A 12593-nucleotide genomic window follows, 5' to 3' on the forward strand; every position below is an offset into this window, starting at 1 on the left:
AAAATACCTGCTTTGAGTTTTTCTAGCGTTAAACCAGGGAACACTTCACACAGATACTTAAAACAGTCACTGTCAGTATCGAGCGCCTTGACAAACTGTTTCATAAGGCCCAGCTTGATGTGAAGGGGCGGGAAAACAATTTTTTCACGTTCCACTAGGGGTTCATAAATGATGTTCTTTTCCCCAACATTGAGGCTTTCCCTAACTGGCCATTCCTTCTGAATCCAGTGTCTGTCTTTGGCTCTGCTGTCCCAGAGGCAGATAAAGCAAGGAAATTTTGTATACCCACCATGCTGTCCTAGCAAAAAATTGACCATTTTTAGATCAACACAGATGATCCATTTGTGTTCTTCATATTTGAGTAGCTCCAAAACCGTTTTGATGTGTTCATATTTTTCTTTCAGGTGTACTGAGAGTCCTATGGGTATTGCGCCAAAGATGTTGCCTATATGTAATAAAACACACTTCAGACTCCGCTTAGAGCTACACTATCTATAAAGAGGCGCCACTCTTTCGGATCATAACCTGGAGCTCCCATCGCGGTGACTAATCCAGAAATATCACAACAGTAGACGAAGTCAAATTTAGAATCAAAGAACTGTAAGAGGTTCCTTTCTCTGTTGCGAAAGAATGTTACCTTTGTGTCTATTTTCAGCAAGTTTTTATCTTTTAACCGTGAAGTCAACAATTCTGACAGCTTTTTAGACAGACCCAGATCTCGAACTAAGTCATTGAGTTCTGCTTGGCTAAATGTTTGCGGTTCTGTTGATATGCCTGCAAAATCTGAGTCACTATTTCTGTTAGTTGACTCCTCTGTGACCTCAGTGTCATATTCACTGTCAGATTCAACGGAAGCAAGTTGAGTGAAGATAGGCTTTGGAACATCATCTGAATGGGGCACAGGCCTGATTGCTGAATCTAGACTAGGGTATGTGATAAGATGAGTTTTACCAGTGAAACCAGCAACACAAATCTATATTTGACGCACTGATGTAATTAAGAATTATATTTGATGAATGTAAACTAATATGCTTATTACCTCCCTTTGCTATTTTCAGAATCTGTGACCTGATATGTAAATTGCCGCGTACCATCAAAACTAGACCTGATCTGCACAAACGAATGCCATTTTCAGAATCTGTGACCTCAAATCTACCAGAATCAAGTGTCAGAACTCATGCAACCGAAAGTGTGTTCCCCAGTGTAATCGATAAAAACCGGAAACCCTACTAAGCCTACTATATCACATAATAAGACATGTGTTACCATGGGAACCTCTCGTGACCGTCAAAATTGAATAACTATGTATACTACAAACCTCACCTGCAAGTAATCCTCCTTGAGTACTTCATATATGGCTTGACAAGTTGCAGTTTTTATGGTAGACAAACTTTTTGATATCCTCGTTGAATACTGAACCGACGTGTAGGAGCACCCAGTTGAAAGAAATATGAGCGTAGCCTCTAGACGAGCCTCTGGAGATATGCTCTGCCTCATAATGGTATCTTGTTTTTTTTATGTATGGTTCCAATTTAGCGAGAAGTCTATAGAAGGTGTTGAGGTCCATTCTCATGTAGTTAGTGAAGTTTCTCTCATGTTCACCTTGCAGTTCACGTAAAATCGTGGCATGAATTCTCTTAAATTTTCGTTGAGATAACCATTCCTTGCACCATTCCCTTTTCTGTTTTTTGCACACTGTAGGGTAGCACTTATTATACACAGCGCTATAGTCTTCGATTTAACTGTCTTGCGACACACCATGGTGATCGTACCGCAGCAGCTACTGCCGACCACCTACTAGCTACCAGCAGCAGTGTGACTGCTGCCAACCAGCACCTCCGTGTGTACGACGACACACAGGATTTGCCCGGTAAATGGACAAAGTCCGCCGGGCACTGTTCGATCGTGTGGACGGGGCTTAAGAGAATATACCTGGGGCGTACCAACAGTAAGGAGGCATATCATATGACCCAACGGGATGAAGAAAGTGCAATATTTGAGACAATGCGAGAAGAACTTAGGTGTGTATGTTGACAATAAGCTGAAGTTCTCGGGCCATTGCGAGAAGGTAAACCATGCAAATAAATTAAAGGGTCTTATAAGGTCATTCAGATATCTTGACAGTCCGTCCCTCGTAACGATCTTCAGAGTGAAGTGCTTCCCCATCTAGAGTACTGTCACAGTCTGGTCCAAGAGATATGCTAGGGACTGTCAGTTGGTTGAAAATGTTCAAAGGAGGGCCACCAGACTGGTGCCTGCACTTCGGCACCTCAACTACCCTGAGAGATTGGAGAGACTGAACCTGCCTAGCTTACACTACAGACGGGCAAGGGGCGACCTAATTGAGGTGTATAAGCAACTCAAGGGGCACTACTCAGTCAAGTGTCCTTACTTGGAGCTGGCAGACACTCCCCCACAAGGGGTCACAGCACAAGATTGAAGGAGCCACAAGTCCAGAAAACTGTGAGGGCAAACTTTTACGGAGTGGGTGTTGTGAACTCTTGTAACTATCTACCAGAAAGTGTTGACGGCACCAAGTGCGAGTGCTTTCAAGACAAGACTTGACCAACACTGGAGCAGGTTCAGGTACATTCAGGAACCAGTTTATGCCCAGTACTTGCCAACAGTATGTAACAGACGTGACCGATCGCCCAAGCGGCGAACGAGCCGATCATTTGGTGAAGAGGATAAAAGTACTGTAAAGGTTAAAGCAATCAGAGACGTATCTGATCACCCCAAGTGGCTAATGAGCCGATCAGTGGTGAAGAGGATAGAAGTTAACATTCAGTATTACTGCATATTAATTTCCCATCATTGGAGGACAAATGATGAGCAGAACAGGAGAATGTATGCCAGATCCAGGCCAAGTCATTGTAGAAGGGCTGAAACAGTTCGAGGCAGATTGCTAGTTAGGTCAAGTCAAACAAAGGCTTTTACCGCTAGGCAAAGTCGAAATTAAAGACCGCAAGTAGACATATTAGACCCCGAGGCTTGAAGATGGTAGTTCTGCAGATTCTGACCAGGATAATGCAAAGGCATTCAACAATTTTTTTTTCGTGTTCACCAGAGAATAAGAAAAATCTTCCTGCATTTGAGGAGACAATTCAACACAGCTGACCCACAATGTGTTCAGACAAGGTTACAAGAAACTTAAAAGCTAAAGATCTACGAGTGTCCTGGCCCCAATATGGTACACCCCAGTGTTAAGAGAATTGTAACCAGCTTGTGGAGCCCCTCAAAATCCTGTCCTGTATATGTTTAGAGCAAAAGGTCCCCTACGACTGGAAGATGGCTTATGATAGTCCTATATGCAAGGGTGATCGTCACTCCAAATAATTAGACCAGTGAGCCTGACCAGCAGTGTAAAGTACATTACTAGAGAGCAACGTAAGAGATGCCATGATGGAACCTATGAAAAAACCTTGTAAGGACTGCCAACACTAGTTTATGCTGGGACGATCCTGCTTAACACAATTACTCTAGTTATTAGATGTTTGGACATACTAGAACAAGGCAAAAATATCAATATATACTTCGATTTTGCCAAAGTTTTCGACAGTGTACCACATGAAAGGCCGAGACTCAAACTGGAAGGGTAGGGTTTAGTGTCCTAGCATGGATCCAAGACTTAATACACAACTGCAGTGTGTGGTGATAAATGGTATGCAATCATCCCGTGTACCCAGGACAAGTGGGGTACCACATGGCAGTGTATTGGACCCGTATGGCTTTCCTAAAGGACATGCCAAAAGCTATATTTTCCAGACAAATGTTTGCACAAGATGCCAAGTTATTTAGGGAAATTAAGAACAAAGCAGACTGAAGACTTGCAGAAAAAAGAGGTTTAAGAATTGTCCAGGAAATGGCTGCTAAAATTCAGTTACAAGTAAGGAGACATCACATATCCTAACAAGACAGACTGCATTAACCTAGACGGTTTGCTAATAGAACCTAGTGAGGCAAGTCAACAATGAACAAGTTATCTGGCCATGGAGATGGCGAATGGGGCAACAAAACTAGGTCTAGCAAGGTTTATCTGGATGGTCCATCACTACCTTCAAGAGCTAGGTGCTTCCCCAGACGAATGCAAGATGATCAAATAATTGAAAAATGGCCAGAGGGCCACCAGACTTGTGCCTGCTTTACAGAACCAATTATCAAGAGATTGGAGTGCCTGCAACTACCTAGCTTATATTAGACAGGAGACCTAAGCAAAGTAAAACATCTCCATGAGCACTACATCAAAGGTACATACCCACCCAAGCCAATCAGTGGCAAAGGATAAAATTAAAGTCTGTAGCAGTCCATGTCAATATACTGTACAGGAAATCCATAAATTCCCAAACATTTATCATGTGTCAATGGTTTAAGATATTGAAATGCAGCAAAAACTAATGTAAACTTCCAAGTACAGGTAGTCCCCAACTTACAACTGCAGCAGTTGCACTTTTTTTTTCAAACGACGCACGCATTTTCTATATAGAAACATTTCCAGTTAATGTAGTCTCCATGTATAATTAGAAAATTCTGGCCCCCCACCCCCATGTGCATTCGGCCTACTACATTAAAGGCAAGTGCTCCGTCACACTATCCATTCCTCATTTATTACTTTTACTGTACTGCATTTCATTGCAGATTTTTTATTTACTTAGTTTTTTTTATCTGTCTGACTTACGACCATTCCGACTTACGACCTGGATTTGGGTCCCTAACCCCGTCGTAAGTCGGGAGCACCTGTATAGCATAAATACTGTAGAATATTTCCTATAGTTGCAGCCTGGTTAAATTATTTAACCAGCAAGTACAAGCTCCACCTGCTTATAGGAAGGCATGGTGGGTATTGCTCAAATGATTTTCGTGCACATTGTTTTTGTCCAATTTTATGCTTGTGCACAGCAGCCTTAGCAGCCCAACATCACTATGCATTGCCATCTCAAGCCATTGTCAGGTTCCTGCAAGTGCAGGTTTCACCTCCCAGGTCATTCAATAGTCTACAGTTGTAGAGTAACCACGATTACATTAACCATTGGAGAAGGTATAGTTAAATCTAAAAATTGGATATCCTCCTTTATTAAAGTCAAGCTTATATACAATAAATAACATTCTAAATAACTATTTTATACATTGTTCCACTGCAGCCCACAATGTTTAGAAAAAGTAAACAATGAGGATAACATTCGAGTTGAAGGTCCATGTTAATCTTCATCCAGGGACATGGGTGGAGTGGGCTACAGTAAGTTTTCATTCCCTGAAATTTTAAAATGCATTAATTTTCACACTTTGGAATTGCAGTTTAGATTAATATACAAGACACTTAAACTATTCCATTCTACTGGAAACATAAGCCCCTACTGAACTTTTCAAGCCTGCAATTTTTTTTTTACACCTTTTAAACAAACTATTCTAAAAACCAATTAATGCTCCAAGAAATTATCCATGCCAACAAACTTTCTGCCACATGACAAAAAGTAAAAATTCTAATCCATGGACTTCAGGCTCAAAGCCAGGCACTGGAAGCCCAAGGGCAATTCAGCACCATCACACCCTTAACTACAACTCAAATGTAATTATACTACATAGCAGAAAACCCCAAGAAATGCCTGAACTACTTACTTAACAATATTCATCTTTTACTTTCTTGAGGTACGGCGTCCTGCAGGACCTCTGTTTAAGATCGCACTCGCTAGAGTAGACTTTGCCATCTGAACCACACACTGGCTTGTGGATGGGAGGGCAATGTGCAGGACACTCTGCAAGAAGAAATTAAACTACAGAAAAACTTGCTGGTTTTAACTTTAATTGCTCCATTAATTTTCGAATAAAATTTAAAGACATTGCAAGGACACCTTGACTAAACTATTTTTAGTTTCAGATGAACTGCCACTTTACTTCTATTTCCCATGATCTAAAGTCTTTCCTCTAATATTGTATTGTACAAAATAATGGCATTGTTCCATTTCTATCCATTAATCTTCAAGAATTCTATATATTTAGCCTTTGATCCCATTGGTTTAGAGAAGGACCTTCAAGCAAAATGTGCAAAAAAACAATTGAAAAGGTTAGGGTCCTTTATAAAAACTAGTGTAGCATCTGTACCTGATCCAGGAACAAGACACCTCTTGCTACAGCCATAAGGACAACATCTGAGGATTCCTTCACAGTCTTCATCAGTGCTGCAGTCTTCTTCAGTAACTACACAGGGTGTAACTATTCCGGTCGTATCAGGACACCTTTCACCATTTCCTAAAAGATGCATTAGTACAAGTAATTTTAACATTACAACAACGAAATATGTTAGTCCAGCAACATGACTTTCTTTACACTAGTTTGAATGTCCTCAATGTTTGTCAAATCCAAAACACTTTAAAACCATTAAACCTACCACTCATGCATTCTTTACCACATCCAGCCACAAGACAACACTGCATTCCTGACTTGCAGTCCAAATCGCTTTGACACTGGTCGTAGTACTGTTTACAGTAACGTTCAAAGCTGTTTGGGTCTGGACAAGTCGAATTCCTGCAAGATTATCATTTTAAGACCACAGCTTAGGGGAAGCTATTCCAATAAAGATCCTGCAATTCTAATTTATGAGACAATCTTTATTACAATAACCAAATTAACATCACATCCTATAAACCAAATAGGTTGACATGTACAGAGCATTTTCTTCCAAGAATACAGGTAAAATGGGTCAAATCTATGGCATCTTTTCATTCTACAATTGTGAAAATTAGCTCCTAACAATGGAAAAAGGTTCCCATTTCCACACCACTACCGGTATGCTAGTTCCTCCATTTACATTTATTAACTTAAAGGGCAAGAGATAACCAAGGACTAGTAATTAGTGTAATAATTTCACTTGCAGCTCCACTTATCACAGAAGTCTTGCACAATAATCTTACAACCAGCATTAGGTCGAGGACCCAGATGACTACAGTCTTTCCTGTCTATAAAGGATGTACACAGGGATCTCGGGGGTCCACCCAAGTCTCTCCCAGATTATGATGCACCTAGTCAGTCTAGTCCCTATGAATTATCAATGCTCACCAGGTACACAACTTTTCATCCCAGGGCATTTGAAACCAACATTACATCACAAAGGGACTTGTTAACTGCTTTATAACAAGATTCTACAAGCAAGAATTCGTTTTATAAAAATTAGAATTCTTTTTCCCAATGTTCAATTTAATACAAGCTTTTGAATAAGTAGATCAAAACCTTAAGTCACTAACTTCAGCCATTTACAAGCAAAAACAATTTGAGCTATTCTGAACAAACTGCCTTCCAATGCTTGCTACTTTCAAGTCTCGAGGCAAAATGCCATCTTCCTGCATACAAAGTTGAACCATAACCTTTCACACTACCACTTAATTACAGAATGAAATTAGACCACTCTTGTGGACTTCGATATCCATACTGTAAAGGTCATTTAAAACAGAAGAACCCATTACCAACAGGCTTAGGGATGCAATAGATCTAGATTAAATAATTCAGCAACAGGCCATCCTGCCTCATACCAAAGGCTTCATATACAGTAGGTTCCCCACATCTCTATGGGCAGTCATGCCTATGGGACCCACTTTCACTTACTTGCCACAGTCCCACTTCTGGCAGCAGTCTTCAATGACAATCTTGCAGCCAGCATTAGGTCGAGGACCAGGAGATGGACAGTCTTTCTTGGACTTAACAATACCAGAGTATGTACACAGGCAGGTCATACAGGGATCTCTTGGGTCCACCCAAGTATCTCCCACATTATGATGCACACCATTCTGATCCTTACAGTCCCTGAAAATAATTCATCATTAAGAACTAGAAGATTTAATCAGGTATTGCAACAGCCAAGCCAGACATGAAGATTAATTTACAATTCTTTTTAAACCATTACTCACTTGCCACAGTCCCACTTCTGACAGCAGTCTTCAATGACAATCTCACAACCAGCATTAGGTCGAGGACCAGGAGATGGACAGTCTTTCTTGGACTTAACAATACCAGAGTATGTACACAGGCAGGTCATACAGGGATCTCTTGGGTCCACCCAAGTATCTCCCACATTATGATGCACACCATTCTGATCCTTACAGTCCCTGAGAAATTATTATTCATTAAGAACTAGTCAAGTTAATTTTGTATTGCAACAGCCAAGTCAGTCCCTACCATTTACTTATTCAAATATCTATTATCCAACAACAGGATACACAAATACAAACCATTTGATACATCCAATTAGTCAGCATTGAAAGAATATATAAATATCTATACCCTGTATTGACATGCCTAAACCCCAATATTCACAATACTAACTTTAGTACAAAACTAAGTAAAAATTACTATCACTATAGTAGCTCCTTTAAGTGGCTTGCCAAGGGCATACTTTAATTTCTCTAGTTTAAGTAATCTAGAATTTATTAGCACTACTTTATACCTAATGTTTAATTCAACATCAGCTTGAAAGAATGCATTCAGAACATTTAGGCAGTATCTTTACTACCACTAACAAGCCCTGTAGAACAAAATAGTTCAAGCATTAGCAGAAAACTGTCCAAAGTTAGTTAAAAATACCAATTGTCTAGCATCATCCCACACCAACCATCCCTAACCTTTTAAAATTCATGATGTAATCAGGTCAAAGGATTTCAACACTTAGACATGTCTGGCATCCAATTCAGTATACACTATTGTGATCTGCCAATAGCATTAGTCATCACATTATGCCTAAACCACAGCATGGGTTTAAGACTCCCCTCCATACCCAAGAACTTCAGATACTTGATAGGCCAAGTACTGTCAAGGACTTAAACCCCACTGTAGATGGTCGTCTATAGCCTTACTAGCTCTACATTATCCTGATAACCAATCTTCTGGAAACCACCTTTCTAGATTACATTATTTATCAACCATTACTCACTTGCCACAGTCCCACGTCTGGCAGCAGTCTTCAACGACAATCTCACAACCAGCATTAGGTCGAGGACCAGGAGATGGACAGTCTTTCTTGGACTTAACAATACCAGAGTATGTACACAGGCAGGTCATACAGGGATCTCTTGGGTCCACCCAAGTATCTCCCACATTATGATGCACACCATTCTGATCCTTACAGTCCCTGAAAATAATTCTTCATTAAGAACTAGAAGATTTAATCATGTATTGCAACAGCCAAGCCAGACATGAAGATTAATTTACAATTCTTTTTAAACCATTACTCACTTGCCACAGTCCCACTTCTGACAGCAGTCTTCAATGACAATCTCACAACCAGCATTAGGTCGAGGACCAGGAGATGGACAGTCTTTCTTGGACTTAACAATACCAGAGTATGTACACAGGCAGGTCATACAGGGATCTCTTGGGTCCACCCAAGTATCTCCCACATTATGATGCACACCATTCTGATCCTTACAGTCCCTGAAAATAATTCTTCATTAAGAACTAGAAGATTTAATCAGGTATTGCAACAGCCAAGCCAGACATGAAGATTAATTTACAATTCTTTTTAAACCATTACTCACTTGCCACAGTCCCACTTCTGACAGCAGTCTTCAACGACAATCTTGCAGCCAGCATTAGGTCGAGGACCAGGAGATGGACAGTCTTTCTTGGACTTAACAATACCAGAGTATGTACACAGGCAGGTCATACAGGGATCTCTTGGGTCCACCCAAGTATCTCCCACATTATGATGCACACCATTCTGATCCTTACAGTCCCTGAGAAATTATTATTCATTAAGAACTAGTCAATTTAATTTTGTATTGCAACAGCCAAGTCATTCCCTACCATTTACTTATTCAAATATCTATTATCCAACAGGATACACAAATACAAACCATTTGATACATCCAATTGGTCAGCATTGAGAGAATATATAAATATCTATACCCTGTATTGACATGCCTAAACCCCAATATTCACAATACTAACTTTAGTACAAAACTAAGTAAAAATTACTATCACTATAGTAGCTCCTTTAAGTGGCTTGCCAAGGGCATACTTTAATTTCTCTAGTTTAAGTAATCTAGAATTTATTAGCACTACATTTTACCTAATGTTTAATTCAACATCAGCTTGAAAGAAAGCATTCAGAACATTTAGGCAGTATCTTTACTACCACTAACAATCCCTGTAGAACAAAATAGTTCAAGCATTAGCAGAAAACTGTCCAAAGTTAGTTAAAAATACCAATTGTCTAGCATCATCCCACAACAACCATCCCTAACCTTTTAAAATTCATGATGTAGTCAGGTCAAAGGATTTCAACACTTAGACATGTCTGGCATCCAATTCAGTATACACTATTGTGATCTGCCAATAGCATAAGTCATCACATTATGCCTAAACCACAGCATGGGTTTAAGACTCCCCTCCATACCCAAGAACTTCAGATACTTGATAGGCCAAGTACTGTCAAGGACTTAAACCCCACTGTAGATGGTCGTCTATAGCCTTACTAGCTCTACATTATCCTGATAACCAATCTTCTGGAAACCACCTTTCTAGATTACATTATTTATCAACCATTACTCACTTGCCACAGTCCCACGTCTGGCAGCAGTCTTCAACGACAATCTCACAACCAGCATTAGGTCGAGGACCAGGAGATGGACAGTCTTTCTTGGACTTAACAATACCAGAGTATGTACACAGGCAGGTCATACAGGGATCTCTTGGGTCCACCCAAGTATCTCCCACATTATGATGCACACCATTCTGATCCTTACAGTCCCTGAAAATAATTCATCATTAAGAACTAGAAGATTTAATCAGGTATTGCAACAGCCAAGCCAGACATGAAGATTAATTTACAATTCTTTTTAAACCATTACTCACTTGCCACAGTCCCACTTCTGACAGCAGTCTTCAATGACAATCTCACAACCAGCATTAGGTCGAGGACCAGGAGTCGAGGACCAGGAGATGGACAGTCTTTCTTGGACTTGACAATACCAGAGTATGTACACAGGCAGGTCATACAGGGATCTCTTGGGTCCACCCAAGTATCTCCCACATTATGATGCACACCATTCTGATCCTTACAGTCCCTGAGAAATTATTATTCATTAAGAACTAGTCAAGTTAATTTTGTATTGCAACAGCCAAGTCAGTCCCTACCATTTACTTATTCAAATATCTATTATCCAACAACAGGATACACAAATACAAACCATTTGATACATCCAATTGGTCAGCATTGAAAGAATATATAAATATCTATACCCTGTATTGACATGCCAAAACCCCAATATTCACAATACTAACTTTAGTACAAAACTAAGTAAAAATTACTATCACTATAGTAGCTCCTTTAAGTGGCTTGCCAAGGGCATACTTTAATTTCTCTAGTTTAAGTAATCTAGAATTTATTAGCACTACTTTATACCTAATGTTTAATTCAACATCAGCTTGAAAGAATGCATTCAGAACATTTAGGCAGTATCTTTACTACCACTAACAAGCCCTGTAGAACAATAGTTCAAGCATTAGCAGAAAACTGTCCAAAGTTAGTTAAAAATACCAATTGTCTAGCATCATCCCACACCAACCATCCCTAACCTTTTAAAATTCATGATGTAGTCAGGTCAAAGGATTTCAACACTTAGACATGTCTGGCATCCAATTCAGTATACACTATTGTGATCTGCCAATAGCATTAGTCATCACATTATGCCTAAACCACAGCATGGGTTTAAGACTCCCCTCCATACCCAAGAACTTCAGATACTTGATAGGCCAAGTACTGTCATGACTTAAACCCCACTCGTAGATGGTCGTCTATAGCTCATTAGCTCTACATTATCCTGATAACCAATCTTCTGGAAACCACCTTTCTAGATTACATTATTTATCAACCATTACTCACTTGCCACAGTCCCACGTCTGGCAGCAGTCTTCAACGACAATCTCACAAACTGTTACTAGGTCGAGGACCAGGAGATGGACAGTCTTTCTTGGACTTAACAATACTCAGAGTATGTACACAGGCAGGTCATAATAGGATCTCTCTGGGTCCACCCAAGTATCTCCTACATTATGATGCACACCATTCTGATCTCATAGTCCCTGGAAAATAATTCTTCATTAAGAAATAGAAGATTTAATCAGGTAACTGCAACAGCCAAGCCAGACATGAAGATTAATTTACAATTCTTTTAAACCATTACTCACTTGCTACAGTCCCACTTCTGACAGCAGTCTTCAACGACAATCTCACAACTATATTGTGGGTCGAGGACCAGGAGATGGACAGTCTTTCTTGACTTAACAACATACCAGAGTGTATCACACAGGCAGGTCACACAGGATCAGTGGGTCCACCAAGTCTCTCACATTATGATGCGCCATTCTTATCACAGCTAAAAATTATTAGTCATTAAGAATGAGAAGTTAATGTGGTACTGGCACAGCTAAACCAAAAGACAAAAATCAATTTACATTCAAATGTCTATGGACCATACTCCAAAATCATACCATATTACATTTGGAGTGCAAAATACATTACTGCAGCCTTTGAAGCCCTGGGCTACGCAGAAATTTTTCATTCATGCACATTACAAGCCTAATAAAGTAACCCACTCGTTTCCTAGCTT

General features: G+C 39.9%; 1 protein-coding gene across 1 annotated transcript; it reads right to left on the minus strand.

Moving 5' to 3' along the window:
* Positions 1 to 5061: 5061 nt before the first annotated feature.
* Positions 5062 to 10903, minus strand: LOC121871603 (kielin/chordin-like protein). The gene is made up of 11 exons (XM_042374018.1): positions 10837 to 10903; positions 10535 to 10732; positions 9519 to 9716; positions 9217 to 9414; positions 8915 to 9112; positions 7896 to 8093; positions 7594 to 7791; positions 6383 to 6519; positions 6097 to 6243; positions 5614 to 5750; positions 5062 to 5248 (listed from the first exon to the last, which is right to left on the minus strand). The coding sequence occupies exons 2-10, from the start codon at positions 10660 to 10662 to the stop codon at positions 5614 to 5616; spliced, it is 1539 nt and encodes a 512-aa protein (XP_042229952.1). The 5' UTR covers positions 10663 to 10732; positions 10837 to 10903; the 3' UTR covers positions 5062 to 5248.
* Between the last annotated feature and the right edge of the window lie 1690 nt (positions 10904 to 12593).

The sequence above is a fragment of the Homarus americanus genome, unplaced genomic scaffold, assembly GCF_018991925.1.
Source record: "Homarus americanus isolate GMGI-L3 unplaced genomic scaffold, GMGI_Hamer_2.0 scaffold50393, whole genome shotgun sequence".
NCBI classification, from domain to species: Eukaryota; Metazoa; Arthropoda; class Malacostraca; order Decapoda; family Nephropidae; genus Homarus; species Homarus americanus.